Source organism: Schistocerca cancellata, chromosome 9, assembly GCF_023864275.1.
Source record: "Schistocerca cancellata isolate TAMUIC-IGC-003103 chromosome 9, iqSchCanc2.1, whole genome shotgun sequence".
NCBI classification, from domain to species: Eukaryota; Metazoa; Arthropoda; class Insecta; order Orthoptera; family Acrididae; genus Schistocerca; species Schistocerca cancellata.
Genome location: NC_064634.1, coordinates 503,975,676 through 504,002,596, shown reverse-complemented (window position 1 = coordinate 504,002,596; position 26,921 = coordinate 503,975,676). Strand labels below are relative to the sequence as shown.

Below are 26,921 nucleotides of genomic sequence, written 5' to 3'. Positions count from 1 at the left end.
TGACGATGTCCAAGACTGTAAAGTTAACATGGACAAATAAACATTATTATTATTATAAAGCTTACCATTCATCAGAAAGACCAGAGATTTCCCATTTACAATGAACTCCGAAATTGTTTCAATAGCAATGGTGATGCATTTTTGGACAAGATTTTAACCTGTGATGACCTATGGATGACCGATTTTGATCAAGTTTTGCAAGGATGTGCTATACATACTGAGGGGATGCACACCCGCATTTGGGAGTGTGTGCACTATCAGATAAATAACCTTCAGAAAGTATGCCAGTGGAATGTGAAGTTCAAAATGTTGATGTCACATGTATCAGTGGAAATATGAGCGACAAAAGCAACCAAGAGCTCAGTGACACCATACAATGGACACAACAGGATATCAGCAGTCTCAACCGAGCAAGTTAGCTATGTGAATTGTCTTTTAAGACAGTGAGTTTGCAACGTGACCATGGCAGATAAATAATGCTGTAGCTTGTCTGTGGTGGGACAGTGACTGCACTGATACATGACACTAAGTCTAATACGAATTAGGTGCTCATTGGTGGATAACAGTTTATGGATCACTTGATACCACTGTCATTGGTAGAACAGGAAGACTAAGATGAAATCACACTGTTTTCTTAGAAGTTTGTGGTGACGCTTGTTCAACATGTGCCAAACAATCAAGCCCACCAACAGGCATTAACAAAAATTTGGTCCTGAGATGCAGCCTCTGTAGAATATCAGCCCCCGAATAACTGACAACAATAAAAAATTCATGGTCATGTTTTAACTAAAAATTCAATCAACTGTCATTGACATGTGGGTCAAGACTGCTCAACTGCAGACACTAAAACAACTGAGACGTGAATAAGTGGATTGCATTAGAGATAGTCAACACAGTGGACTGAACAAACAACACAGACATTTTCTTTTAAATATTGGAAATTTTCAAACCCCAGAGGGGATGCACACATGTAACCACCTCCTTTTCTAATTAAAAAATGTAATGCTTCCATAAAAAATGACTCAGACAGCTGTTTCAGTTTCCTAGCAAACATTGAGGGAAGTGAAAGACCCGAGTGATGTAGTATGCTTTGCACAAGACACAGATATGAAGGGTCTGAATTTTCTGAAGCAGGGTAAGGAAACACCGCTCATGTTTCAAGATTGCACCTTGTATCTTCCCCATAACTGACTCCCAATTAAGTGTAGCCATTTTAATTGGTGGATGATAAATTATGACTCCCAAAAGCTTGTGCTGATTGACCACCAATGCCCACGAAATAACTTGCATTGACCAACATTTGCCTTTGTTGATGTGGGTACCACTTACAAGGCAAAAGGCATTCACACTAGCCGTGAGGAATGGAATCTCAGCACGAGAATGTTGTAACATCATCGTATCATCTGTGTATGTGCCCACCAAGATCGTCTCACCTAAAAGGGTCCACCTCATAAATGAGCGGTGATCCTTCAAACAAAGGTGTCAAGTGATACAACAAATGATGAAACTGAGAGTGAACTTCCTGAGGAAAACTTCTATGGATGTTAATCGGGGTTGTATCACTTGGTCACTGACAACCATGAAAGCTCTGATACTTTATTTATTTATTTATTTTATTTATTTATTTATTTAACCTGATCAGATTAGGGCCATCAGGCCCTCTCTTACATCGGACCAGTGTTCCACACATGCAGCATTTCACACATCAGAGTTACATCATGACCATAGTTTAAATGAGAAAATTAGCTTACTCTAGTGACAATATGAATAAAGAGTAGTTACTAAGATCTAATAAAGTAAATGCGGCAGTATTTTTACAACAGGTACTATACATACAGATTATGATAAAAGCAATAATAATAACAGTAAAAAAAAAATCAAATAATAATGATAAACATGAGAAAGATTGGCAATAGTAATGAAGGTTTGTGCCGATGTACATTAATATCTTGGTGTGTAAAGTAGATGTTTACTAGTATAGCGAGTTTTGGGGAAGGGAGATTTAAGGAGGGGGAAAGAGGGAAGTAATGAGGTGGAATGCATTCATGTACAGAGGAAGGCATTACTGTTGCTTAAGTAGATACGTCATTAACTGTTTTTTGAAGCCGGACATGTTTTTAAGTTCTCTAACATAACGAGGGAGGTTATTCCCGAGTCGGGTTCCTGCTACTGTCAAGGACTTGGAGAAGGTGACTCAGCGATGCAGTGGAACGGAGAGGTTTTTATTATAATGGGAACGTGTGTTTCTGTCATGTTGTTCCGACATGAGCGTTAGGGATGAGGAGAGATATGAGGGACATTGTACATTTATAAGGCAGTAGATGAGATTGAGTGTATGGAAATCTCTGCGTTTGTCTGCACGCAGCAAGGACAATTTTGCATATGCTGGTGAAATGTGATCAAAAAGTCGAACGTCACAGATATATCGGACGCAGGCATTCATGACCAGTTCTAGACGTCGGGAATTTTCCTGAGAGAGGCCTTGTACGATAATATCGCTGTAATCAATGATTGGGAGTATAAGCGTTTGTACTAATTCCTTTTTCAGATCGAAAGGGAAGAGTTTTTTTATATTTTTGTAGGACATGAAGGGATGCTGATGCTTTTTTGCGCACTGCAGTTACGTGCTCTGTCCAATTTAGATTTTCATCTATTATTGCTCCCAAACTCTTTGCTGAGGGAGAGAAGTTAATATTTGTTCCATTTAGGATAAGAGGTGGTACGGATTCCCGATGTTTTGGGATAATGAGCTTAGAGTGACCAACAAGTACCGCTTGGGTTTTAGATAGGTTTAGTTTTAGACCTATGTCCTGTGCCCATTTTGACAGTGCATCGAGGTCAGTACTGAAATTTTCAACAGCTTTCTTGAGATTGCTTGGTTTCATACTTAGATACAACTGAAGGTCATCAGCATACATATGGTATTTGCTATAGGTCAGAACCGATGACACATCATTGACATACAGAGAGAAGAGTATAGGACCTAATACTGAGCCTTGGGGAATGCCTGACACTACCTAACGCCATTGTGATTTTATATTCCCAGACAGGACACATTGCTGACGAGATGTCATGTATGAGCAAAACCATTGCACTGCACTTGGTGAGAAATTTAGACCGCTAAGTTTGGCCAGTAAGATGTCGAAATCGACAGTATCAAATTCTTTGCTGAAATCTAAGAAGCAAATGATAGTCGCTTCTTGTCTGTCCATGGAAAGTTTCAGGTCATCTGTCACCTTTATCAGAGCGGATGTTGTGCTTTGATGTTTACGGAAACCCGATTGGTATTCGTCTAGTAGGTTGTTAGTAGTTAGGTAGTTGGTGAGCTGGTCATGAACTATATATTCTAAGGCCTTTGATAGTGCAGGAAGAAGGCAGATGGGGCGGTAGTCAGAGGGTGCTGTGGCGATGTCCTTTTTAGGCAGTGGCTTAATTTGTCCCAGTTTCCAGGCCTCAGGGAAAACACTTGTGATTAATGAATCATTGAAAATGTCTGTTATAGAGGGCAGTAGTTGGTCAATAATAAGTTTTACCATCTGGATAGTGATACCATCATGTCCAGTAGATGCTGATCTAATCTGCATTATGGCTTTCTTGACAGTACTGCAACTGACGTGCTGTAGATAGAATTTTTCTTTGCTACAGTCGTTCATCCCCATGAAGTAATCAATGATTCTATGTTTTTTTTTTTTTTTTTTTTTTTTTTTTTTTTTTTTTTGCGGTTCAATTTTGGTTGTAGGTAATGTGAAGAATCGGTTTAGTTCTTCAGCTGGGACCATGGGATTTTCTGCTACTTTTATTTTGCCTAAACCGAGACTACGGAGATTTTTCCACAGGATAGCTGGTCTACATCTATTGTCAGCTAATGTACGGGCACGTCTGAGCTTAGCGTTTCTCACCACTTGACTGACTTTGTTTCGCTTCTGCTTGTATACAGCATGCTTTTCAGGTGTAGGGTGTATCTTGTATGTTCGATGTGCAGCATCTCTGAGATTCGTGAGCTGTTTTAGTTCATCAGTCAGCCAAGGTGTAGGTTGCCTTTTTACTTTTCTGGTCTTTATTGGAGCATATTTGTCATATAGTTGAGTAATTTTGTTAGTGAAATCCTGGAGTTTGTCATTTATGTCCACGAGGGGAGTAGAGGTCATCCCCCAAACTATTTCTTGTGACTCAGTTTCGAGTTCAGGCAAATTTATGCATTTGAGGTCTCGGTATGTAGACAGTTTTTGTTTCTTTTTAGGGCATTCTAGTGAATACGTCATGGAAATGATGTCCTGGGCAGACATGCCATACTCGTAAACAAATTAGAAAAGAGTCTTTGCATGTCAATAGTGAACCTGCAACAGGAAGTCATGGCTGACAGGATTGAACACCTCGTCAAAATCCATAAAAGCCAGAGCACACGGAACGGAAGTAACAGCGGTCACCAATACAACATCAAGACATTCAGCTACCAGGGTCGGAATAGAATAACCGGGAACACAAGTTTGATGGTCAGGAACAACTTTCTCCAGCAAAGCAGACAGCCAGCTATTCACTGCCCTTGCCACAGTCTTATAATCAAACTTTAATATGGTAATCAGGTAAAATTTATCAATTGCTGCCTAATAAGAACTTTTAAGAACTAACCAAATTTTATCAACCTTTAAAGAGTCAGGCACCAACATCCCTTTCAACACTTCATTCAAAGGCAATGTAAAAGTGGTACCCAACAAAGGCCAAAAAGGCACATAAGAGTCTTTTGGCAGACCATTCAGCTTCAGCAATTTGCTAGAAGGCAATCCGACAATAAGGTTCCTAACATCATCACACTGAAAAACATCTAAAATGCGGCATTATGAGTGGGAGCAAGTCTACAATCCAGAGCAAGAACAAAGGAATCTGATGTCATATCGACAGGAATGGGTACTTCATGCAGCCCAACATAGAATTGATGGAGGGCATGCAATATGGGGCCTTTTGTGCTGTCATAAAATTGCTGTCCACCAACCTGAGAAACATAATACACGCATGTCTACAGCACGTCTGATGTTAAATCAGATAGAGAAGTCAGTTCATCCATGACCAAAGCACATAGTTCGGATCGCACCCTTGACCCTTCTGTTTCAACTGCTCCTTTACACATTTGCTATCTGCAATCCATAGGGGAGCCTGATGAGTGCTATTTTAAAGGTCATATAAGAAAGGGTAGTAAAATTCTTGCATCCTCCGAGATTCCCACACTCTATTGGCACAGAATTGAATTGACATTTGTCGAAGCCTTGGCTTTGCCGTTGAATCCACCATTTCAAATTGGAGGCGTATCACACGGCTGAATGGAGAGTACGATTCTGCACTTCCAGAATCACTCCAAGCGCACCACACGCAGCACCCGTGCTGATCAAAACAATTTCAGTGACTGCAGCACAGGATTTAAAGTAATAGTCGCTGCGTAGTGGTCTGTGAAGCTTGGCAGAGATGACATTGACAGCCAAAATCCTGCCATGCATCCAAACAGATAAATAAAATCTGTAGGTCTACTGCTAGAAGTAACAGTAAAATAAGTAAATTTGACAAGAGTCAGATATTTACAGATCCAAATGTCTTGCAGTTTCAAGGAACAAAGTAAATTTTGCAATTACTGACAGAAATTAAAATTGAGAGACTGATTCTAAGGACACAACATACAGTTAAAATCGCCGGCTATCAAATTACTCTGTGGGATTTTTCATAACAAATGAATCAACTATTCCTTATAAAATGGAGAATGGTCCAAAGTGTGTCTGTAACTGGACAGTGCAGAAAGGAGAATCAAGATCAGGTGAAGAAAAGTACTTCCTATTCTTCTACCATTATCGAGACTTCAATCCCCTCGATGGGAAGACCCCCTGTAGAAAACGAGGCAGCTTTGTGGAACATTTGGGAGCCACATTAAACACAATCAAAAACCAAGGAGAGAAAAATGAGTGAACTGAACTTTTTGTAAGACTACAACATATGCGTGGGGATCATAGATAAACTACAAAGTGAGCCACAGTTCTGATTCCAGATTGAAAATGGAAATGAGCGTTTGGCGTCATTGGCCGGGAGGCCCCTCGCGGGGCAGGTCCGGCCGCCTTGGCGCAGGTCTTATTACATTCGGCGCCACATTGGGCGACCTGCACGCCGGATGGGGATGAAATGATGATGAACACAACACAACACCCAGTCCCTGAGCGGAGAAAATCTCCGACCCAGCCGGGAATCGAACCCGGGCCCGGAGGACGGCAATCCGTCACGCTGACCACTCAGCTACTGGGGCGGACGATTCCAGATTACAATTCAAAGAAAGAAATGTATAAGCTTGCATACTTTAACAACAAGAAACCTACTTAATTACGTCATCAATGTGTGTCGAGGTCCAAAGAGTCTGAAGGTACACACCTGCATCCCTGCTTCCAGGACCTTTATGCCCACTCCACCTGGACGCATCTTTTACAGTGACTATGAGGCAATACAGCATCTGTAGTAGGGGACATAGGCAGTTCTTGAATGTTGTCAAAATTATGTGACAAACAAGGAGCCTCAGGGGCACAATACATAAAATGGTATCCTTGCAATTCAGATTGACAAACAAGAGAAGGTGACTCATTAGATGTTTTCTTCAAATTCAGCCTTTGATAGAGGTTTCTTCAAATTCAGCCTTTGACCAACTTTTTCACTTCCTTTTTGTGTTTTTCCCAGCATATAAAATTATGCTGAAGACATCAAAACATGTCTTCTACAATGCTTGCTGTCTGTGTTGTGTCATTCCCAGCAAACTCTTCTACAAAATACAATTCACTTTCAAATAATACATCGAAATCCTTTAAAAATGTCTTTATATTGTCCACTGTTGTCAGCGTCGTCATGTTTGTGCTACTTCTGGAGAAAAAAAAAATCACCTTCAGCCAATAGCTATGATTTTTATTTCAATGCATTCTGAACCTTGGGAGCCCATCTTCAGGTAATTGATCTGTTTACCTCATGTTTTGAAATCAGGTTTCTACTGGTCCTGTTTACACAGACACATTTTTATATTGCAAGGTGATATATTGCATTGTAATGCGGCTAAAATCTTTATGAAATTTAGACAAAAGAGAGTGACTAACTGTTTCCAGCAGTGGTTACATGGCTTCTAGGTGCAGCATTATAAACATATTTGCATGCATGCAGACATTTTAGTTCCACAGCAAACTTGCACAAAATTTGACTTAAACTTGTCCATTGTCAACAAGCTTTTCAGAAATGTCTACACTGCATCAAAAGGAAAATTTGCTTGAAAGAAGTACAATTACAAGGCTGATCACATTTACATACGGAAGTGGAATTTTCTGTACTGGTGACAGGGTGAATAAAAGTAGAAAAAGTCTATTCCCAGCTTTTGGAACTTCCTCCAGGAGAAAATATGGGCAGCAGGTGGTAATATTAATATCATTTTGAAAAAACTGAAACCTTACTAAAATGAATAGAACAGATAAACTATTGTGTGTTGAGACTTTATTACTAATGTTAGAAAAGACTCAAAGAACAACACAAGCATTTGAAGCATAACATGCAGGCAACAATATCTACAATTCCAAGTGTAACTTCTCCAAGTGAGACAGTGGTCAACTACAATTGTTATCAATATTAGCAGGATACACTACTGCAGAGGTAATGACTGAAGATCATAACTGGAGCAAACAACCCAAGAGATCAGGGTCATGAATGAGTACAATATGAACACCTTTAAACTGACATGGATTAGGAAACCTCAGACAGAGATCCTACAGCACAGAAGTACAATACATTTTTGTAGAACATCAGGAAGTGTTTTCTAGTTAATATTATAATACATTTATTAATACAGTAACACATTTATTTAATCTAGCATTCCCCAAAGTAGTTCTGATGTCAAATTATACAGACGTGTACTTTGAGATGAAAAATTAATGATTAAAAATTAAAATTTCGTTTTTCACCAATACAAACAAGTTATACACTTTTTAGCAATAACATACGAGCATCGCAACTATTCAAATGGCAGCCACTGATCTCAACACACGTTTTACGATGGTGTGTAAGTTTTTTCCACATGCCCTACGTGCCTGTCGTACAATGAAAAAAGAAGCTAGGAGTGTACCATCCAACTCCTCCTCCAACTTTTGATGCAGTTTTGCAACCATCAACTGCACATAACCCCATATGGAAGACATCTGTAGTTATAAGGGTTGGCCATTGTACTGTATGACCACCTCTTCCTATCCCACAAGTGTGTGTGTGCTTCGGGTGCTCGTGGACACTTATATCAGAGTTAAGGAGTGCACAGAGAAAGTGAAACTACAGCATCTCACAGACAACAATGAGGAATGCAGTAACCAAAAACTGTGGCATCTCCCTTACAGAAGGTCCTGGAGGAAATAAGGTTACACTAGTCAATCTTGTACAATACCAGCTGACAAGCCGATAGAGAACTGTTGCCAGTAATCTGAGACAAGTGTATACCATTTTCTGAAGTTGCACCGATACGATGGGCACTTGGATTACATCTAGTAACAAACAATTGCCCATCATATCAGTGAACTTTTACGAGTGTGTGCCTTATTTATTTCTGACCATTAGTTCCTCATCTCTACAATTTTCACTGTATATGTATGGAACCCACTTTATATATGGGCTTTGGTTAAAGAAAAAGTAGTAAAACAGCATTAGCAAATGTAAATGGTGATCAAAAAATTTCTGTTTGGGGATGTTGCTGCAGTGTATATTCAGCATACTGCAGCTCCAAGCACCGATGTGCAGGCAAGTGATTAGTGACGCATTTTTAACTTTCTGATGTGTGTTCAGTAAGTGCACAAATGTGACGTATGACAATGTTTTTACCAAATGTCAACATCCACACAGGACTGAAGTGCTGTTATTCTTTCAACAGCTGTGAAGGACGAACACTGGTACACATCTGTCAGGGAATGAAGAAAGGGTATGAGGTAGCACATCTGTCGGAAATTACAGTTGTGGAATGATGTGTCAAGTTCTGTGCTAATCCAGATTCAACAAAGGACACCAGTTGATCTGGTAGAGATCAGAAATTATGCCAACTCAAGTGATAGCACTTTAACACCCATCCTACAGTCACGATCTCTTCCCCTGTGATTATCACACCTTTGGTCCCATAAAAAAACGTCTCGAAGGGATGACAATTCCTGTCAGACGAGAATGTATGACAGGCAGTTATGGTTTTCTTCACATAGCAGACACAGTGTTTTCCTAAATGGGTATCATAATCCTGGTCCATCGGTGAGACATTTGCCTCAACCCTCACAGTGATTCTGCCTGACTGGCATACTGATTATGGATTGTACAGCTTTTGAACACAAACTCTGTGATTGCCCCTTATAATTACTGTCTTCCGTGTACAGGTAATTTAAGTAGTAAAGGTAATAATGCCTCAAATAGTTGCTGTGGTGGGGTATTGTCATACCTGTATAAGATGCTGACAGCATTTCTGACATTCAGCCAAATTTCTATGAATTATTCTTGTCCAGCCTGATGCCACATCCGTTCCTGACCTCTTGCTAGGGGGATGACTTGTCCACTACATCCACCCAAAACATCAATATGTACTCACAATAACAGTACAACCAAAATAACTCTGTGGTTGAAATTTTGGTGAGCGTGTGCTAGAGGCCGATCGCCTAACAATTGTAGTTCACTCTCGAGTCCCGTGTGCTCCCCTTGTTGCTCATTCTGGAGGTACAGCCTCTAATAGCAAAGCCAGCTGCACGCCAGTGACATTGTCCCCAGCCACGGTAATCTGCCTACCACTAAGCTATTTTAATCAGCGTATAACTTCTCTCATCCTGCATTCACACCCTCTTCTATGCAGCTTCCCCAACCTCCAACTCTGTCTCTAGCTCCCATTCCTTCCTCGCACACTGTCATGCACTCTGCATGACTCCTGTCCGCTGCTTGTGGTCTCGCGGTAGCGTTCTCGCTTCCCGAGCACGGGGTCCCGGGTTCGATTCCCGGCGGGGTCAGGGATTTTACCTGCCTCGAGATGACTGGGTGTTTGTGTTGTCCTCATCATTTCATCATCATCCAGGAAAGTGGCGAAATTGGACTGAGCAAAGGTTGGGAAATTGTACAGGCGCTGATAACCGCGCTGTTGAGCGCCCCACAAACCAAACATCATCTGCATGACTCCATCTGCTGTCAGCCAGACCGTGCTCACCTGTGCTGCAGTCCAGTTCTGTGCAGCTGCTGCCTCTCCCTCAGAGCTGTTGGTGCTGCTTCCCTGACCCACCCTCCAACTTCCTTCTTCTCCCACTCCATCCAATACGACCCCTTCCCCACACGATTCCAACTGCCAGCACTGTGTACTCGGGCAGGACAATGTAGCAATACAATTGTACATCTGCCTGTGTGTACACATACTCGATGGCTATGAAGACTGTTTTGTTTCAATGGTAGAACTGTCCTCAGATTCATTTGAGCGCCTGCCATCTGTCGACAATCGGTGCCTCAACTACTAGACCGTTATTTCCTAAATTATTTACATTCCTCTGATGACTTGAGCACAGTGCTCTGATGAGCACAGTTCATGCATTTAATATGCAAATACAATGGTCACCAAATGCGAGAGTTGTATCACCAGAAACTTTGTGTGAAACAGTGTTATTCATTTTAAAGGTATGTCAGAAGTTAGGGCTATCACGATTTATACACAGCCGTCCCATAACCACTGTTTCACAGTCACATCTCCCAGTACAGTACTCTTTAAAACTATAACAAATCTGACACAAATCACATCAGCAAGTTGCTGCTGTGTGGACCACATCTCAAAAATGTGATACAGGCACCTGCTACGCCCATTCGGACCCGTTTCTCCTCCCATCCTCCTCCCTTCACAGCTTGCCACACTTGTAATGAGCTGTATGATGGCTCACCACTTTGGCAAGAGTCCGAGCAGCTCACCTGATTACAGCCCCAAAAACAGTAAGTTTCAGTCACTGGAAATTCTACAGCACAAGATACGGCAAATCGCTAATAATATCAAACTGCAACTACTTCAGAACATCTGACACAATTGCTACACCTAAAGTACACTGACGACCAACCGCAACTCGAATACGGCACACATCCCGTGCAGACTTACCGCAAATGGCGGAGGCAGCGAGGGCGGGCAGTAGTAGTGCGGAGGCGCGACAAGGGTGACCTCGTCACCCATCTCGTCTGTGAGGCTAATCTGCGGGTGCATCTGCCGGTGCTGCTGTCGGCTCTGCCGGTTGAGCTCCTCACGGATCGTGCCCAGCGGTGGCGCCTGCGACATCAACGGGGGCGACGGCGTCACCCGCAGGTCGAGTGCGAGTGGCACCCCGCCCGTGGACAGCCCACTCAGCCCCGCTGCCAGGCAGCTCACACTGGAGGTCGGCGACTGTGGGTACTCTGCACCACCGCAGCACTGCTGGTGTATGGGCGAACCTGCAGCACAAACGAGATAGTTTGGTTGCAGCTAGATGTGGGAGGACGTGAGTACTGTCAACTCTGTCAGTATTAACCATAACGAATGTACCGACTGCTGACGGTGCCTCTGTTTTGATAGGAGCTATCTGTTCCACACTGAGAAGTCAAAACCAAAGTGGAGAAAACGATTCGGTTGGCCCAGACATGGGTAGCACCGAGTCACAATGGGGTCACACTTTTGTGGGTGATCAGTGCCCATTGCAATAAAACTGGTCAAAGACACATGTTCATTCTGCATTGAAGAACACAATACACTGCTGTCATAAGCAACATGATCCAATGAAATTTTTCATAGAATAAAATTACATTTTACATCTGTATTAACAAACAGGATATTATCTATCTGACATTCAGATATCTGTCAATATAAAATGCAGATATAAAAATTACTTACACTTAAATATTTTTCAAAATAGCCCTGTACATTGTGTGTATATTTGTGGAACAGGGTACACAGGCTATTATTATTACTTCTTTCTTTCCTTTATCAGACGTTACGTCTGGTTAAAAATGGAAAGTGACGCAGACCTTGATCAAGCGTGACTTCCTTTTAACTGTACGGTATATGTTACATCGCAATTAGGAACTTTCGGGTAATTGAACATGTATCAATAATTACAGATTTCTGTAGTTGTATATATATATTTGGATGTAGCTGTATTGCGTTGATGTACTGGTGGATATTGTGTGGTATGACTCCTGTAGTTGATAGTATAATTGGTATAATTTCAACTTTATCCTGATGCCACATGTCCTTGACTTCCTCAGCCAGTTGGATGTATTTTTCAATTTTTTCTCCTGTTTTCTTCTGTATATTTGTTGTATTGGGTATGGATATTTCGATTAGTTGTGTCAATTTCTTCTTTTTATTGGCGAGTATGATGTCAGGTTTGTTATGTGGTGTTGTATTATCTGTTATAATGGTTCTGTTCCAGTATAATTTGTATTCATCATTCTCCAGTACATTTTGTGGTGCATATTTGTATGTGGGAAAGTGCTGTTTTATTAGTTTATGTTGTATATCAAGCTGTTGATGTATTATTTTTGCTACATTGTCATGTCTTCTGGTGTATTCTGTATTTGCTAGTATTGTACATCTGCTTGTGATGTGATCTACTGTTTCTATTTGTTGTTTGCAAAGTCTGCATTTATCTGTTGTGGTATTGGGATCTTTAATAATATGCTTGCTGTAATATCTGGTGTTTATTGTTTGATCCTGTATTGCAATCATGAATCCTTCTGTCTCACTGTATATATTGTCTTTTCTTAACCATGTGTTGGATGCGTCTTGATCGATGTGTGGGATGTATTAGATGATACGGGTGCTTGCCATGTAGTGTTTTCTTTTTTCAATTTACTTTCTTTGTATCTGTTGATGTTATGTGATCTAAAATGTTGTAGAAGTGGTTATGAAATTGCAATGGTGTAGCCGATGTATTTATATGAGTGATTGCTTTGTGTATTTTGCTAGTTTCTGCTCGTTCTATAGGGAATTTTCTTAAATTGTCTACCTGTCCATAATGTAGAAAAATATATCTAAAAACAAAGTTGATGAGACTTACCAAACAAAAGGGCTGGCAGGTCGATAGACACACAAAATTCAAGCTTCCGCAACAAACGGTTGCTTCGTCAGGAAAGAGGGAAGCAGAGGGAAAGATGAAAAGATGTGGGTTTTAAGGGAGAGGGTAAGGAGTCATTCCAATCCAGGGAGTGCAAAGACTTACCTTAGGGGGAAAAAAGGACAGGTATACACTCGCACACACACACATATCCATCCGCTCATACACAGACACAAGCAGACATTTGTAAAGGCAAAGAGTTTGGGCAGAGATGTCAGTCGAGGCGGAAGTACAGAGGCAAAGATGTTGTTGAAAGACAGGTGAAGTATGAGCGGCGGCATATTGAAATTAGAAATTAGCTGAGATTGAGGCCTGGCGGATAGCGAGAAGAGAGGATATGCTGAAGGGCAAGTTCCCATCTCCGGAGTTCTGACAGCTTGGTGTTAGTGGGAAGTATCCAGATAACCCGGACGGTGTAACACTGTGCCAAGATATACTGGCCGTGCACCAAGGCATGTTTAGCCACAGGGTGATCCTCATTACCAACAAACACTGTCTGCCTGTGTCCATTCATGCGAATGGACAGTTTGTTGCTGGTCATTCCCACATAGAAGGCTTCACAGTGTAGGCAGGTCAGTTGGTAAATCACGTGGGTGCTTTCACACGTGGCTCTGCCTTTGATCGTGTACGCCTTCCGGGTTACAGGACTGGAGTAGGTGGTGGTGGGAGGGTGCATGGGACAGGTTTTACACTGGGGGTGGTTACAAGGGTAGGAGCCAGAGGGTAGGGAAGGTGGTTTGGGGATTTCATAGGGATGAACTAAGAGGTTACGAAGGTTAGGTGGACGGCGGAGAGACACTCTTGGTGGAGTGGGGAGGATTTCATGAAGGATGGATCTCATTTCAGGGCAGGATTTGAGGAAGTCGTATCCCTGCTGGAGAGCCACATTCAGAGTCTGATCCAGTCCCGGAAAGTATCCTGTCACAAGTGGGGCACTTTTGGGGTTCTTCTGTGGGAGGTTCCGGGTTTGAGGAGATGAGGAAGTGGCTCTGGTTATTTGCTTCTGTACCAGGTCGGGAGGGTAGTTGCGGGATGCGAAAGCTGTTTTCAGGTTGTTGGTGTAATGGTTCAAGGATTCCGGACTGGAGCAGATTCGTATGCCACGAAGACCTAGGCTGTAGGGAAGGGACCGTTTGATGTGGAATGGGTGGCAGCTGTCGTAATGGAGGTACTTGTGTTGCTTGTTGGTGGGTTTGATGTGGACGGACGTGTGAAGCTGGCCATTGGACAGGTGGAGGTCAACGTCAAGGAAAGTGGCATGGGATTTAGAGTAGGACCAGGTGAATCTGATGGAACCAAAGGAGTTGAGGTTGGAGAGGAAATTCTGGAGTTCTTCTTCACTGTGAGTCCAGATCATGAAAATGTCATCAATAAATCTGTACCAAACTTTGGGTTGGCAGGCCTGGGTAACCAAGAAGGCTTCCTCTAAGCGACCCATGAATAGGTTGGCGTACGAGGGGGCCATCCTGGTGCCCATGGCTGTTCCCTTTAATTGTTGGTATGTCTGGCCTTCGAAAGTGAAGAAGTTGTGGGTCAGGATGAAGCTGGCTAAGGTAATGAGGAAAGAGGTTTTAGGTAGGGTGGCAGGTGATCGGCGTGAAAGGAAGTGCTCCATCGTAGTGAAGCCCTGGACATGCGGAATATTTGTGTATAAGGAAGTGGCATCAATGGTTACAAAGATGGTTTCCGGGGGTAACAGACTGGGTAGGGATTCCAGGCATTCGAGAAAGTGGTTGGTGTCTTTGATGAAGGATGGGAGACTGCATGTAATGGGTTGAAGGTGTTGATCTACGTAGGCAGAGATGCGTTCTGTGGGGGCTTGGTAACCAGCTACAATGGGACGGCCAGGATGATTGGGTTTGTGAACTTTAGGAAGAAGGTAGAAGGTAGGGGTGCGGGGTGTTGGTGTGGTCAGGAGGTTGATGGAGTCAGGTGAAAGGTTTTGTAGGGGGGCCTAAGGTTCTGAGGATTCCTTGAAGCTCCGCCTGGACATCAGGAATGGGATTACCTTGGCAAACATTGTAAGTAGTGTTGTCTGAAAGCTGACGCAGTCCCTCAGCCACATACTCCTGACGATCAAGTACCACAGTCGTGGAACCCTTGTCCGCCGGAAGAATGACGATGGATCGGTCAGCCTTCAGATCACGGATAGCCTGGGCTTCAGCAGTGGTGATGTTGGGAGTAGGATTAAGGTTTTTTAAGAAGGATTGAGAGGCAAGGCTGGAAGTCAGAAATTCATGGAAGGTTTGGAGATGGTGATTTTGAGGAAGAGGAGGTGGGTCCCGCTGTGACGGAGGACGGAACTGTTCCAGGCAGGGTTCAATTTGGATAGTGTCTTGAGGAGTTGGATCATTAGGAGTAGGATTAGGATCATTTTTCTTCATGGCAAAGTGATATTTCCAGCAGAGAGTACGGGTGTAGCATAGTATCTTTGCCGAGGGCTGTTTGGTTGAATCTGGGAGTGGGGCTGAAGGTGAGGTCTTTGGATAGGACAGAGGTTTCGGAATGTCCTACATGACAGCTGCCACCCATTCCACATCAAACGGTCCCTTTCCTACAGCCTAGGTCTTCGTGGCAAACGAATCTGCTCCAGTCCGGAATCCTTGAACCATTACACCAACAACCTGAAAACAGCTTTCGCATCCCGCAACTACCCTACCGACCTGGTACAGAAGCAAATAACCAGAGCCACTTCCTCATCTCCTCAAACCCGGAACCTTCCACAGAAGAACCCCAAAAGTGCCCCACTTGTGACAGGATACTTTCCGGGACTGGATCAGACTCTGAATGTGGCTCTCCAGCAGGGATACGACTTCCTCAAATCCTGCCCTGAAATGAGATCCATCCTTCATGAAATCCTCCCCACTCCACCAAGAGTGTCTCTCCGCCGTCCACCTAACCTTTGTAACCTCTTAGTTCATCCCTATGAAATCCCCAAACCACCTTCCCTACCCTCTGGCTCCTACCCTTGTAACCGCCCCCGGTGTAAAACCTGTCCCATGCACCCTCCCACCACCACCTACTCCAGTCCTGTAACCCGGAAGGCGTACACGATCAAAGGCAGAGCCACGTGTGAAAGCACCCACGTGATTTACCAACTGACCTGCCTACACTGTGAAGCCTTCTATGTGGGAATGACCAGCAACAAAATGTCCATTCACATGAATGGACACAGGCAGACAGTGTTTGTTGGTAATGAGGATCACCCTGTGGCTAAACATGCCTTGGTGCACGGCCAGTATATCTTGGCACAGTGTTACACCGTCCGGGTTATCTGGATACTTCCCACTAACACCAAGCTGTCAGAACTCCGGAGATGGGAACTTGCCCTTCAGCATATCCTCTCTTCTCGCTATCTGCCAGGCCTCAATCTCAGCTAATTTCTAATTTCAATTTGCCGCCACTCATACCTCACCTGTCTTTCAACAACATCTTTGCCTCTGTACTTCCGCCTCGACTGACATCTCTGCCCAAACTCTTTGCCTTTACAAATGTCTGCTTGTGTCTGTGTATGAGCGGATGGATATGTGTGTGTGTGCGCGAGTGTATACCTGTCCTTTTTTCCCCCTAAGGTAAGTCTTTGTGCTCCCGGGATTGGAATGACTCCTTACCCTCTCCCTTAAAACCCACATCCTTTCGTCTTTCCCTCTCCTTCCCTCTTTCCTGACGATGCAACAGTCTGTTGCGAAAGCTTGAATTTTGTGTGTATGTTTGTGTGTCTATCGACCTGCCAGCCCTTTTGTTTGGTAAGTCTCATCAACTTTGTTTTTAGATATATTTTTCCCACATGGAACGTTTCCCTCTATTATGTCCATAATGTAGGTTTTTTATGTCGATAAAACCCCTTCCTCCTTCCTTTCTGCTTAATGTGAATCTTTCTGTTGCTGAATGTATCTGATGTATTCTACATTTGTGGCATTGTGATCGTGTAAGTGTATTGAGTGCTTCTAGGTCTGTGTTACTCCATTTCACTACTCCAAATGAGTAGGTCAATATTGGTATAGCGTAAGTATTTATAGCTTTTGCCTTGTTTCTTACTGTCAATTCTGTTTTCAGTATTTTTGTCAGTCTTTGTCTATATTTTTCTTTTAGTTCTTCTTTAATATTTGTATTATCTATTCCTATTTTTTGCCTGTATCCTAGATATTTATAGGCATCTGTTTTCCATTGCTTCTATGCAGTCGCTGTGGTTATCCAATAAGTAATCTTCTTGTTTAGTGTATTTTCTCTTGACTATGTTATTTTTCTTACATTTGTCTGTTCCGAAAGCCATATTTATATCATTGCTGAATACTTCTGTTATCTTTAGTAATTGGTTGAGTTGTTGATTTGTTGCTGCCAGTAGTTTTAGATAATCCATGTATAGCAAATGTGTGATTTTGTGTGGGTATCTTCCAGTAATATTATATCCATAATTTGTATTATTTAGCATGTTGGATAGTGGGTTCAGAGCAAGGCAGAACCAGAAAGGACTTAATGAGTCTCCTTGGTATATTCCACGCTTAATCTGTATTGGCTGTGATGTGATATTTGAATTTGTTTGGATATTAAGTGTGGTTTTCCAATTTTTCGTTACTATGTTTAGGAACTGTATCAATTTAGGATCTACTTTGTATATTTCCTATATCTGTAGTAACCATGAGTGGGGTACACTATCAAAAGCTTTTTGATAATCAATGTATGTGTAGTGCAGTGACCTTTGTTTAGTTTTAGCTTGGTACGTCACCTCTGTATCTATTACCAGTTACTCTTTACATCCTCGTGCTGCTTTGCAACAGCCTTTTTGTTCTTCATTTATAATTTTGTTCTGTGTTGTATATGTCATTAATTTCTGTGTAATGACTGAAGTTAATATTTTGTATATTGTTGGTAGGCATGTTACGGGGCGAAATTTTGCCGTGTCTGCTTGATCTTTAGGTTTCAGATAAGTTATACCTTGTGTAAGTGTATCAGGGACTGTGTATGGGTCTGCAATGTAACTGTTATATAATTTAGTTAGATGTGAATGTGTTGAGGTGAACTTCTTTAGCCAGTAATTTGCTATTTTATCATTTCCAGGGGCTTTCCAATTGTGCGTAGCATTAATTGCTTGGGTGACTTCATGTTGCAAAATTATCACTTCAGGCATTTGTGGTATCATCTTGTATGTGCCTGTTTCTGCTTGTATCCACCATGCATGTCTATTATGTTGTACTGGGTTTGACCATATGTTGCTCCAGAAGTGTTCCATGTATGTCATATTTGGCAGATTGTCTATTTTAATGTGTGTGTTATCTATTGTCTGATAAAATTTCTTTTGGTTTGTGTTGAATGTTCGGTTTTGTTTCCTTCTATTTTCACTTTTTTTATATCTTCTAAGTTGTTTGGCCAACGCTTGTAATTTCTGCTTCTTTTCACCTAATTTCTCTATCACTTCTTGTTGTGAGATTTTACCTAACCTTTTTCGTTTTTTGTCTGATATTTCATTTCTTATAAATTGTGTTAGCTGTCCAATGTCTTTTCTCAGTTTTTCTATTCTGATCTGTAGCCTATGTTGCCATGCTGGTTTTGTGGGTTTCTTCTGTGTGTTGGTTGGTTCTGATCTCTGCCTAGTGTGTATATTTAGTGTAGTGAGTGCTCCTATATAAACCAGTAGTTGTAACTCTCCCATAGCTGTATTTTCATTTATTTTGTTGTGTATGATTGTGTTGATAGTTGTTATTGTTGTTTCGACTTGTGGGTCATTTGGTGGTCTATGCAAGAATGCTCTAATGTCTGTATACGTGTGTTTGTATTCTATGAATGTCAGCTGAAATTTCTCTTCTATATCTAACAAGTGTGTCACTTCGTGTTCTATTTGTGCTTGTTCTGGTGGCTGTCTTAAGATTTTGTTTTCCTCTGATTGTTTAATTGATGCGTGTTGTTCTTTGTTTGTTTGCTCTGGGATGTTTGAGTCCATTACTGTATTTTCTTCTTCTTCTGATTGCACATTATTTTGTTCCAGTATTTGTTGTACTTGTTGTTTGATGTTTTCTAATTCTGACTAGGCTATCCTGTTATTTTTTATTATTACACGGATCTGATCAGCTAGTCGTTGTTCTGTTAAAAATTTTAACTCTGGGTATCTGGTAATAAATGTTGTGTATACTTGTGATCTGTATCCAGTTTTGTTGGTTCCTAAGTTTGTTGCTTGGTAATAACAGAACATGAGGTGTCGGTTAACTTCATCTGACCATCTCATCCTCTGTCTTTGTTTTCCTTCTAGAGTGGTTGCAGGAAGCATATCCTGCAAAACACCTCTATTTGGATTTAAATCATTTTCCGTGTGGCTAGCAGTGTCTTTACCATTGTGGACGGGCATAGGGTTCAAGTGTCGTCCCCGTCCATGACAGCACTTGTCCGAGGCTTCATTAGTTCTGTCCTGAACCAACTGTTGTGACTCGCCGATCATTCAAAGTGCCGCCGCCCAATTATGCACGTCCTCTACGTGCGGCGCTGTCTGCCAGCCACGCAGCAGCTGCGCCACCTAAGCGGCCAGCCGAGCAGCGGCCCCTAGACTGAGACTCAGTGTTTAATCGAATGCCGACTTGTACACAGGTCAACTTACTCAGTGACTTATATGTGTTGTTGTCCGAAATATAAGTTAAATTTGAAGATATAAAAATTGGTGACGAGGTAGTGGATTTTTCCTTTTCATCGTTGACTCACGGGGTTCCATGGCTACTGTCGAGCAGCTCTTGCAAAATCTCCTTGAACAGCAGACGCTTCTAACGACGGCGATTTGCGATCAGCAAACGCTTCTAACAGCGGCGATTCGCAATTTCGTCGCGGCATCAAATGCGGGGCGTTTCTCGTCGTTGGCTGTACCTCCTTTTCCACCTTACGACGAGACGGCGGAAGACTGGTCTGATTATGAAAAACGTCTTCGACAGCACTTCTTGGCATTTCATGTCACGGACGAACAACCATGTAAGTCTCTGTTCTTTTCCTGGATTTCACCTCAAATGTATCGGTTGTTGTCGCAATTGGCTCCTTTGAAGGATCCTGCGTCTTTGTCCTTTGCTGAAATGTGCTCCCTTCTGACTGTCTATTTTCAAAAGCAAACGCATGTGGTAGCCTCTCGTGTTGCCTTTTATCGTTGTCACAAACAACCAAATCAGTCCTATCGCGCTTGGGCTGCTGAACTTCACGGCCTCAGTCGAAAGTGTCAATTTGTTACTAACATTCACAAAGGATCCTATGCTATTATCCGGTCGGCGCCCGACAAAGAAGTTCGGCAACGTGCCCTTCAGTTAGCGAATCCGACTCTCGATGAAGTTCTCTCCATTGCGCAGTCTTTTGAAATTTCTCGCGCCACTGGGGCGCAAATAGAGGCGTGGGGTGACGTCGGGGAAATACAACCTCTGTGCGCTGTTGACGACGCGTGCGGCGCGTCCCCGCCGGCCGACGTGGCCGCAGTACGCTCCCACGCGCAGCCGCGGCCTAGCCGTAAACAACCCACTAAGAAACTGCAGCAAAATCCCCGGCAACTTCATTCATGTCCGCGGTGTTTTACGAAACATTCCCGCGAGGATTGTCCCCAATGTTGGGCTGTGTGTCACAATTGCAAAAAGAAAGGTCATGTGTCTTCCGTTTGTAAATCCGACCGCATCCATGATGTTCATGAACATCACGCTGATTCTGATTCTGTGTTGTCTGTCAATTGCACTTCTTCCCTTTCAGGGAAGTTATTCCTCACTGTCCAAATCCTTGGTCGAGATGTTCGCATGCAAGTGGATACCGGTTCTGCTGCCACTATAATTAATTCTCAGACGTATCTTCAGCTGGGTTCTCCACTCCTGTCCCCTGTCACTCGGCAATTACGGACGTACAATAAACAGAAGATTTCTCTCTTGGGACAGTTTAATACTGAGGTATCTTACAAATCCGTCATTCACACTGTTCCCATATTTGTGGTCGACCAGAGCACCGCAGAAAATCTTTTTGGTTTCGATGCCTTTCGCGTTTTTGGGTTCTCCATAGATGACTCTGTCAATATTGTCTCTGATGCTATTCCTTATGCTCAGCTGGATTCCTTGTCGACGACATTTTCGTCCCTTTTTTCTCCTGGGTTAGGCCGTGCAAATGACTTTGAAGCTCATATCACGCTCAAACCCACTGCTCGGCCTAAGTTTTTTCGGGCTCGGCCCATTCCTGTGGCCCTTCATGATCGGGTAAAACGGGAGTTGGATCGTCTCACTGCTTCAGGGGTCTTGCTTCCTGTCACTTCCAGTGAGTGGTCCTCTCCTGTCGTTGTAGTTGCTAAGCCCAATGGTGATATTCGTCTCTGTGGCGATTTCAAAGCCACTGTAAATGCTCAATGCCTCATCGACACTTACCCTATGCCCCGTCCTGAAGAACTGTTCACAAAACTCGCTGGAGGACAGTATTTTTCTAAAATTGACCTCTCGGAAGCTTATCATCAACTTCCTCTCGACGCTGCTTCCCGGCAGTTTCTGGTCCTTAACACGCCTTTCGGCCTCTATCAATACCAACGCTTGCCATTCGGGGTTGCTAGCGCCCCTGCTCTTTTTCAGCGATTCTTGGAACAATTATTGCTCCCTGTCCCGGGGTGTATCAATTACATGGACGACATTGTTGTCACTGGCTCCACCACTGAAGAACATCTTCAAAATCTCCGCACACTTTTTAATGTCTTACAGACTGCCGGTCTTAAGTGTAATCTTTAGAAATCACAATTCTTTCAGGCATCTATCACGTACTTGGGGTTTCAACTCTCTCAGGATGGTATTCGTCCACTTCAACACACTGTTGCTGCGATCGATGCCCTTCCTCGCCCTACATCTGTTAAGGAACTGCAGGCTTTCTTGGGGAAAATAGCATACTATCACAAGTTTTTACCGTCTGCGGTGTCGGTGGCTCAGCCGTTGCATCGCCTGTTGCATAAATATGTGCCTTTTCACTGGTCCGCGTCATGTGACGCGGCTTTCCGGAAATTAAAGACTATGCTGAAACAGGCCCCGTGCCTGGCTACTTATCGACCTGGCCAACATCTTGTTCTTGCCACAGATGCCTCTCAATACGGGGTCGGGGCAGTCCTTGCGCACCGTTTTTCTGACGGTTCGGAACAACCCATCGCTTATGCCTCCAAAACGCTCACGGATGCCCAACAAAAGTATTCTCAAATTGAGAAAGAAGCTTTGGCCATCATTTATGCTCTTCATAAGTTTGGTGTTTTTCTCTATGGCTCAAAATTTCATCTTGTTACAGATCACAAACCGCTTGTTTCCTTGTTTCATCCATCAACATCACTTCCCGACAAGGCTGCACACCGCCTCCAGCGTTGGGCTCTTTACTTGTTATGTTTCAATTATGAGATTCATTTCCGGCCAACGGCTCAACATGCGAATGCTGATGCTTTGTCTCGCCTTCCCATGGGTCCTGATCAGGCATTCGATAGGGACGAACTTTTGTGTTTCCACCTGGATGTTGCCGAGCAGTGGGTTGTGGATGGGTTCCCCATCACTGGGGACAGGCTGGCGGCTGCTACGGGTTCTGACCCTACCCTCTCCCGGGTTTTACGCTGTATTCAGAAGGGTTGGCAGATCACCCGTCCGCTAAGACTTCTGATCCATTGCGGAACTACTACACTTTGCGCTACCGCCTCACGGCTAGGGATGGTGTTATCCTCCTCTCCACTGACAATGCTTCGCCGCGAGTTGTGGTACCTGCGTCTTTGTGTGCTTCGGTCTTGCGCCTCCTTCACCAGGGGCACTGGGGTGTGTCTCGCACAAAATCTCTGGCACGCCGTCATGTGTATTGGCCTGGCATCGACTCTGACATCGCGCACATGGTCGCTGCCTGCGGCCCTTGTGCGTCACAGGCCGCTGCCCCGAAGTCATCTTTGTCACCGTGGCCTTCGCCTGAGAAGCCCTGGGAGCGCATTCATGCTGACTTTGCGGGACCCTTTATAGGTACTTATTGGCTCCTCGTAATTGACGCCTATTCTAATTTTCCTTTCATTGTCCGTTGACGTCACCTACCACCGCGGCAACCACCAGTGCTCTCGCCCACATTTTTTCTTTGGAAGGCCTCCCCTCTACTCTTGTTACTGATAATGGTCCGCAATTTGCCTCTTCCGACTTTGCGGATTTTTGTGCTCGTCACGGCGTTACGCATGTCACGGCCCCGCCGTTCCATCCACAATCCAACGGTGAGGCTGAACGACTGGTCCGCACATTTAAGGCTCAGATGCGGAAACTTCTGACTTCTTCTGCTGCTGATGACGCGCTTCTCCAGTTCCTGTCGTCTTACCGTTTCACCCCCATGGGCGATCACAGCCCGGCTGAGCTCTTACATGGCCGACAGCCCCGCACGCTACTTCATCTTCTGCGGCCTCCCACCTCACGGCCGCGGGTGCCTTCACTTCGCCGGTTCACTGACGACGACCTCGTCTGGGTACAGGGATATGGCAGGCGGCCAAAATGGAGCCCGGACCGCATCTTACGACACCGTGGCAGACGCCTGTATGAAATCCAGATGGACGCAGGTGTTGCAGTGCGTCATTCGGACCAGCTTCGGCCTCGGGTGCCAGCAACGCCTGTTCCGAATGCCGCCACACCACCTTTGGCTCTACCTGATGCTCGGGATCTTGGCATCTCTCAATACTCACAACGCAGCCCTCTCACCGTCATCGCGATGCCAGCACCAGAACGGACGCCACCAGGAGATGTGCCCATGCAGGAACCGGAGGACCGTCCTCTGTCAGAGTACATCTACTCGCCTCCTCCTCCAACAGACGCCGACACATCGCCCATGTCTCCTGTCATATCAACTGGACTTGCCGCAACGGGCAGATTGGTGCAGGGGACCCCAGCAGATTCAACCCCTATGTCTCCTGTCATCTCAACCCGTTATCATCGGGGACACTTCCGTCCGTACGGGAAGCCTCCTCCTCGAGACTTTACGGCGAGTCAAACAACGCCTATGGACGTTAGCTATCTCCAGGACACCTCCATCAAGACCAGTGCAACAATTTCAAAGGGGGGAAAAGTGTTGTGACTCGCCGATTATTCAAAGTGCCGCTGCGCAATTACGCACGTCCTCTACGTGCGGCGCTGTCTGCCAGCCACGCAGTAGCTGCGCCACCTAAGCGGCCAGCCGAGCAGCGGCCGCTAGACTGAGACTCAGTGTTTAATCGAATGCCGACTTGTATACAGGTCAACTTACTCAGTGACTTATATGTGTTGTTGTCCGAAATATGTGTTAAATTTGAAGATATAAAACCAACTAATCACACTAAAAGGGGGGGTTAGCCCTATTAGTGGTTTGTTCTTTTTGTCGCAGGCCTATTCTTTTCCCGGGCCTCAACGGGGTTTATTATTACTATTACTATTATTTCATGATTTTAAACATGGCTGCAGCAGCAACTGTTAAAATTCTTCACAATAAAGGATGACAGCCAAAAACAGTTGCAGGATAAAATTTTTTATTAAAATTCTTGACCAAGGTTTCGGTACATATAAATATACCTTCATCAGAAGTAAAACTTCTAAAATTACATCATGGAATGGAGAATAATAAAAACAATTATGCCAAAGGCGTCGTCAGTAATTAAAACATCATCTCCATTTGTACAACATGTGTAATGGGCACAGGGTCAAAGCGAACAGTTTAGTACCATTACTTCGCCTATGAGCTATTGAAACACGAGTGTCTGTTCGCTTTGACCCTGTGCCCATTACACATGTTGTACAAATGGAGATGATGTTTTAATTACTGACGACGCCTTTGGCATAACTGTTTTTATTATTCTCCATTCCATGATGTAATTTTAGAAGTTTTACTTCTGATGAAGGTATATTTATATGTACTGAAACCTTGGTCAAGAATTTTAATAAAAAATTTTATCCTGCAACTGTTTTTGGCTGTCATCCTTTATTGTGAAGTATTACTATTATTATTACTATTATTATTATTGATTAATAAAACAATCTGAAGTGGTAGATTAAAAATGAGATATAAGTGAATATCTTTCCTGTTAAATGTCAATCACTGGAATAAGTTTGTAATACAATAACTCTGACATCTGGTTCTTTGCAGGGAAAAATTTCTACTACATCAGAGTATACAAGTCGTAAGTTTGACCTCATAGTGATTGGTGAGAAGAACTCTATTGAAAGCATTTATAAAACGTGGAAAGCTCAAGAAAAACATTGTAACATTTCATTTAAACACACACACACACACACACACACACACACACACACACACACAGAGAGAGAGAGAGAGAGAGAGAGAGAGAGAGAGAGAGAGAGAGACAACTTTGTAATATCCTCCCATTTAAACCAAAACTATGCCAACAAAAACATCAAAACAGAATGGATGATGTGCAGAAGTTATGTAAAGGAAGACTTTATTGGTAACAACAATTTAAAATTCATTAACATTTTAAAATATTTTCTACTTCATAAAATAGGAAGTTGGTTAGAGTATGTGGGTAACAGTGGGTTACTGGGAGACAATACACAGGAGATGTTTCTGGACAAGGAATGGAAGGTCATTTCAGTTTTTGAAGGCCTCAGGAAACCCCTGTCGTATTGGGAGACGGACTGCTTGTAACCATAGATGGATAACCATGGGTGGCTAGGGTGTCTGGAAGGAATGGGTACCAGCTGTCCAGCTGTTTGGGTTGGACAGAAGGAGTGTGGCAGCTGTTAAAAGTAGAGGTATGGATCATGGTTTGCATGTGTGATAGTGTTGGAGGCACTGATGGTGTGTACAAAGATGACAATGTCAACACCTGTGCACATAGACATGTGTGTGTGTGTGTGTGTGTGTGTGTGTGTGTGTGTGTGTGTGTGAGAGAGAGAGAGAGAGAGAGAGAGAGAGAGAGAGAGAGAGAGAGACTTGTCCAGTAGCTTATCCAACAGCCCACTTTCTTCAGTGAGAGTTGCACTAATAAATCTAACTTCACCCAGGTGTGAGAAAATGAGAAAGAGAGCAGATATTCCAATGAAACCATTTCAATGTTATCAGTGACTACGGGTGTTACAAGAAATGTTAAGAAAGGTAGGGAAAATGTTTTTGCTTAGCAAGATTGACAAGATATAAGCTGCAGAGTACTTGAGTACTCAGTTTTGAGGACAAAGATGTGGTCCACAAGTGGATCAAATTCAAAAGGATTGTTCGATACACCATACACAACTAAATGCCAAGCAAGGTTTTAAGGGCATGAAAAAATCCAGTGTTCTTTAGTAGCCATGTCGGAAAGTTGCTACAAAAGTGAAGAGAGCTTCATCATAGATTTAAGTGAAATCAAAGGCTAGCTAACAAACAAAAGCTGAACAAAGTGAAAATGAGCTTAAGGAGAGCAACATAAAATGTTCTATTAATTTGAAGGTAAAATTTTTCCAACCAACCGGATTAAAAACCCTTAGAAGTTGTGGTCTTACAACATATCAAGATGTTCATTTAAATCACCTATTTGGCTGTTCAGTGATCATAAGGACACTGAAATGGAAAATGACAAGACAGAAGGCCAAAATACCGAATATTTTTTTAAAGGGGGGGGGGGGGGGGGCACAGGTCATTCCAGTTTTTGAGATCGATGTTAGGACACATGTACATACTTATATGCCCCTATCACTGACAAAACCAACACAAACTCCAAAAACAGATGTCTCATGAAACTCAACTCGTTCTTCACATCCCAGAGATCCATAGCACTGTTGACATCAGCACCCAAGTGGGTGCAACATTACTCGATTTTTGGAAGGTGTCCGGTATAGATCCACATTGTCGTTTAGAGAGCAAACCACG

General features: G+C 43.3%; 1 protein-coding gene across 1 annotated transcript in view; it reads right to left on the bottom strand.

The window, feature by feature from the left end:
* Positions 1 to 26,921, bottom strand: part of LOC126100252 (serine/threonine-protein kinase SIK3-like) — a 541,515-nt gene that overhangs the window by 17,318 nt on the left and 497,276 nt on the right. Inside the window, exon 18 of the mRNA XM_049910836.1 lies at positions 11,135 to 11,460. Coding sequence (XP_049766793.1) covers positions 11,135 to 11,460 — 326 coding nt within the window. The remainder of the gene's footprint in view (positions 1 to 11,134; positions 11,461 to 26,921) is intronic.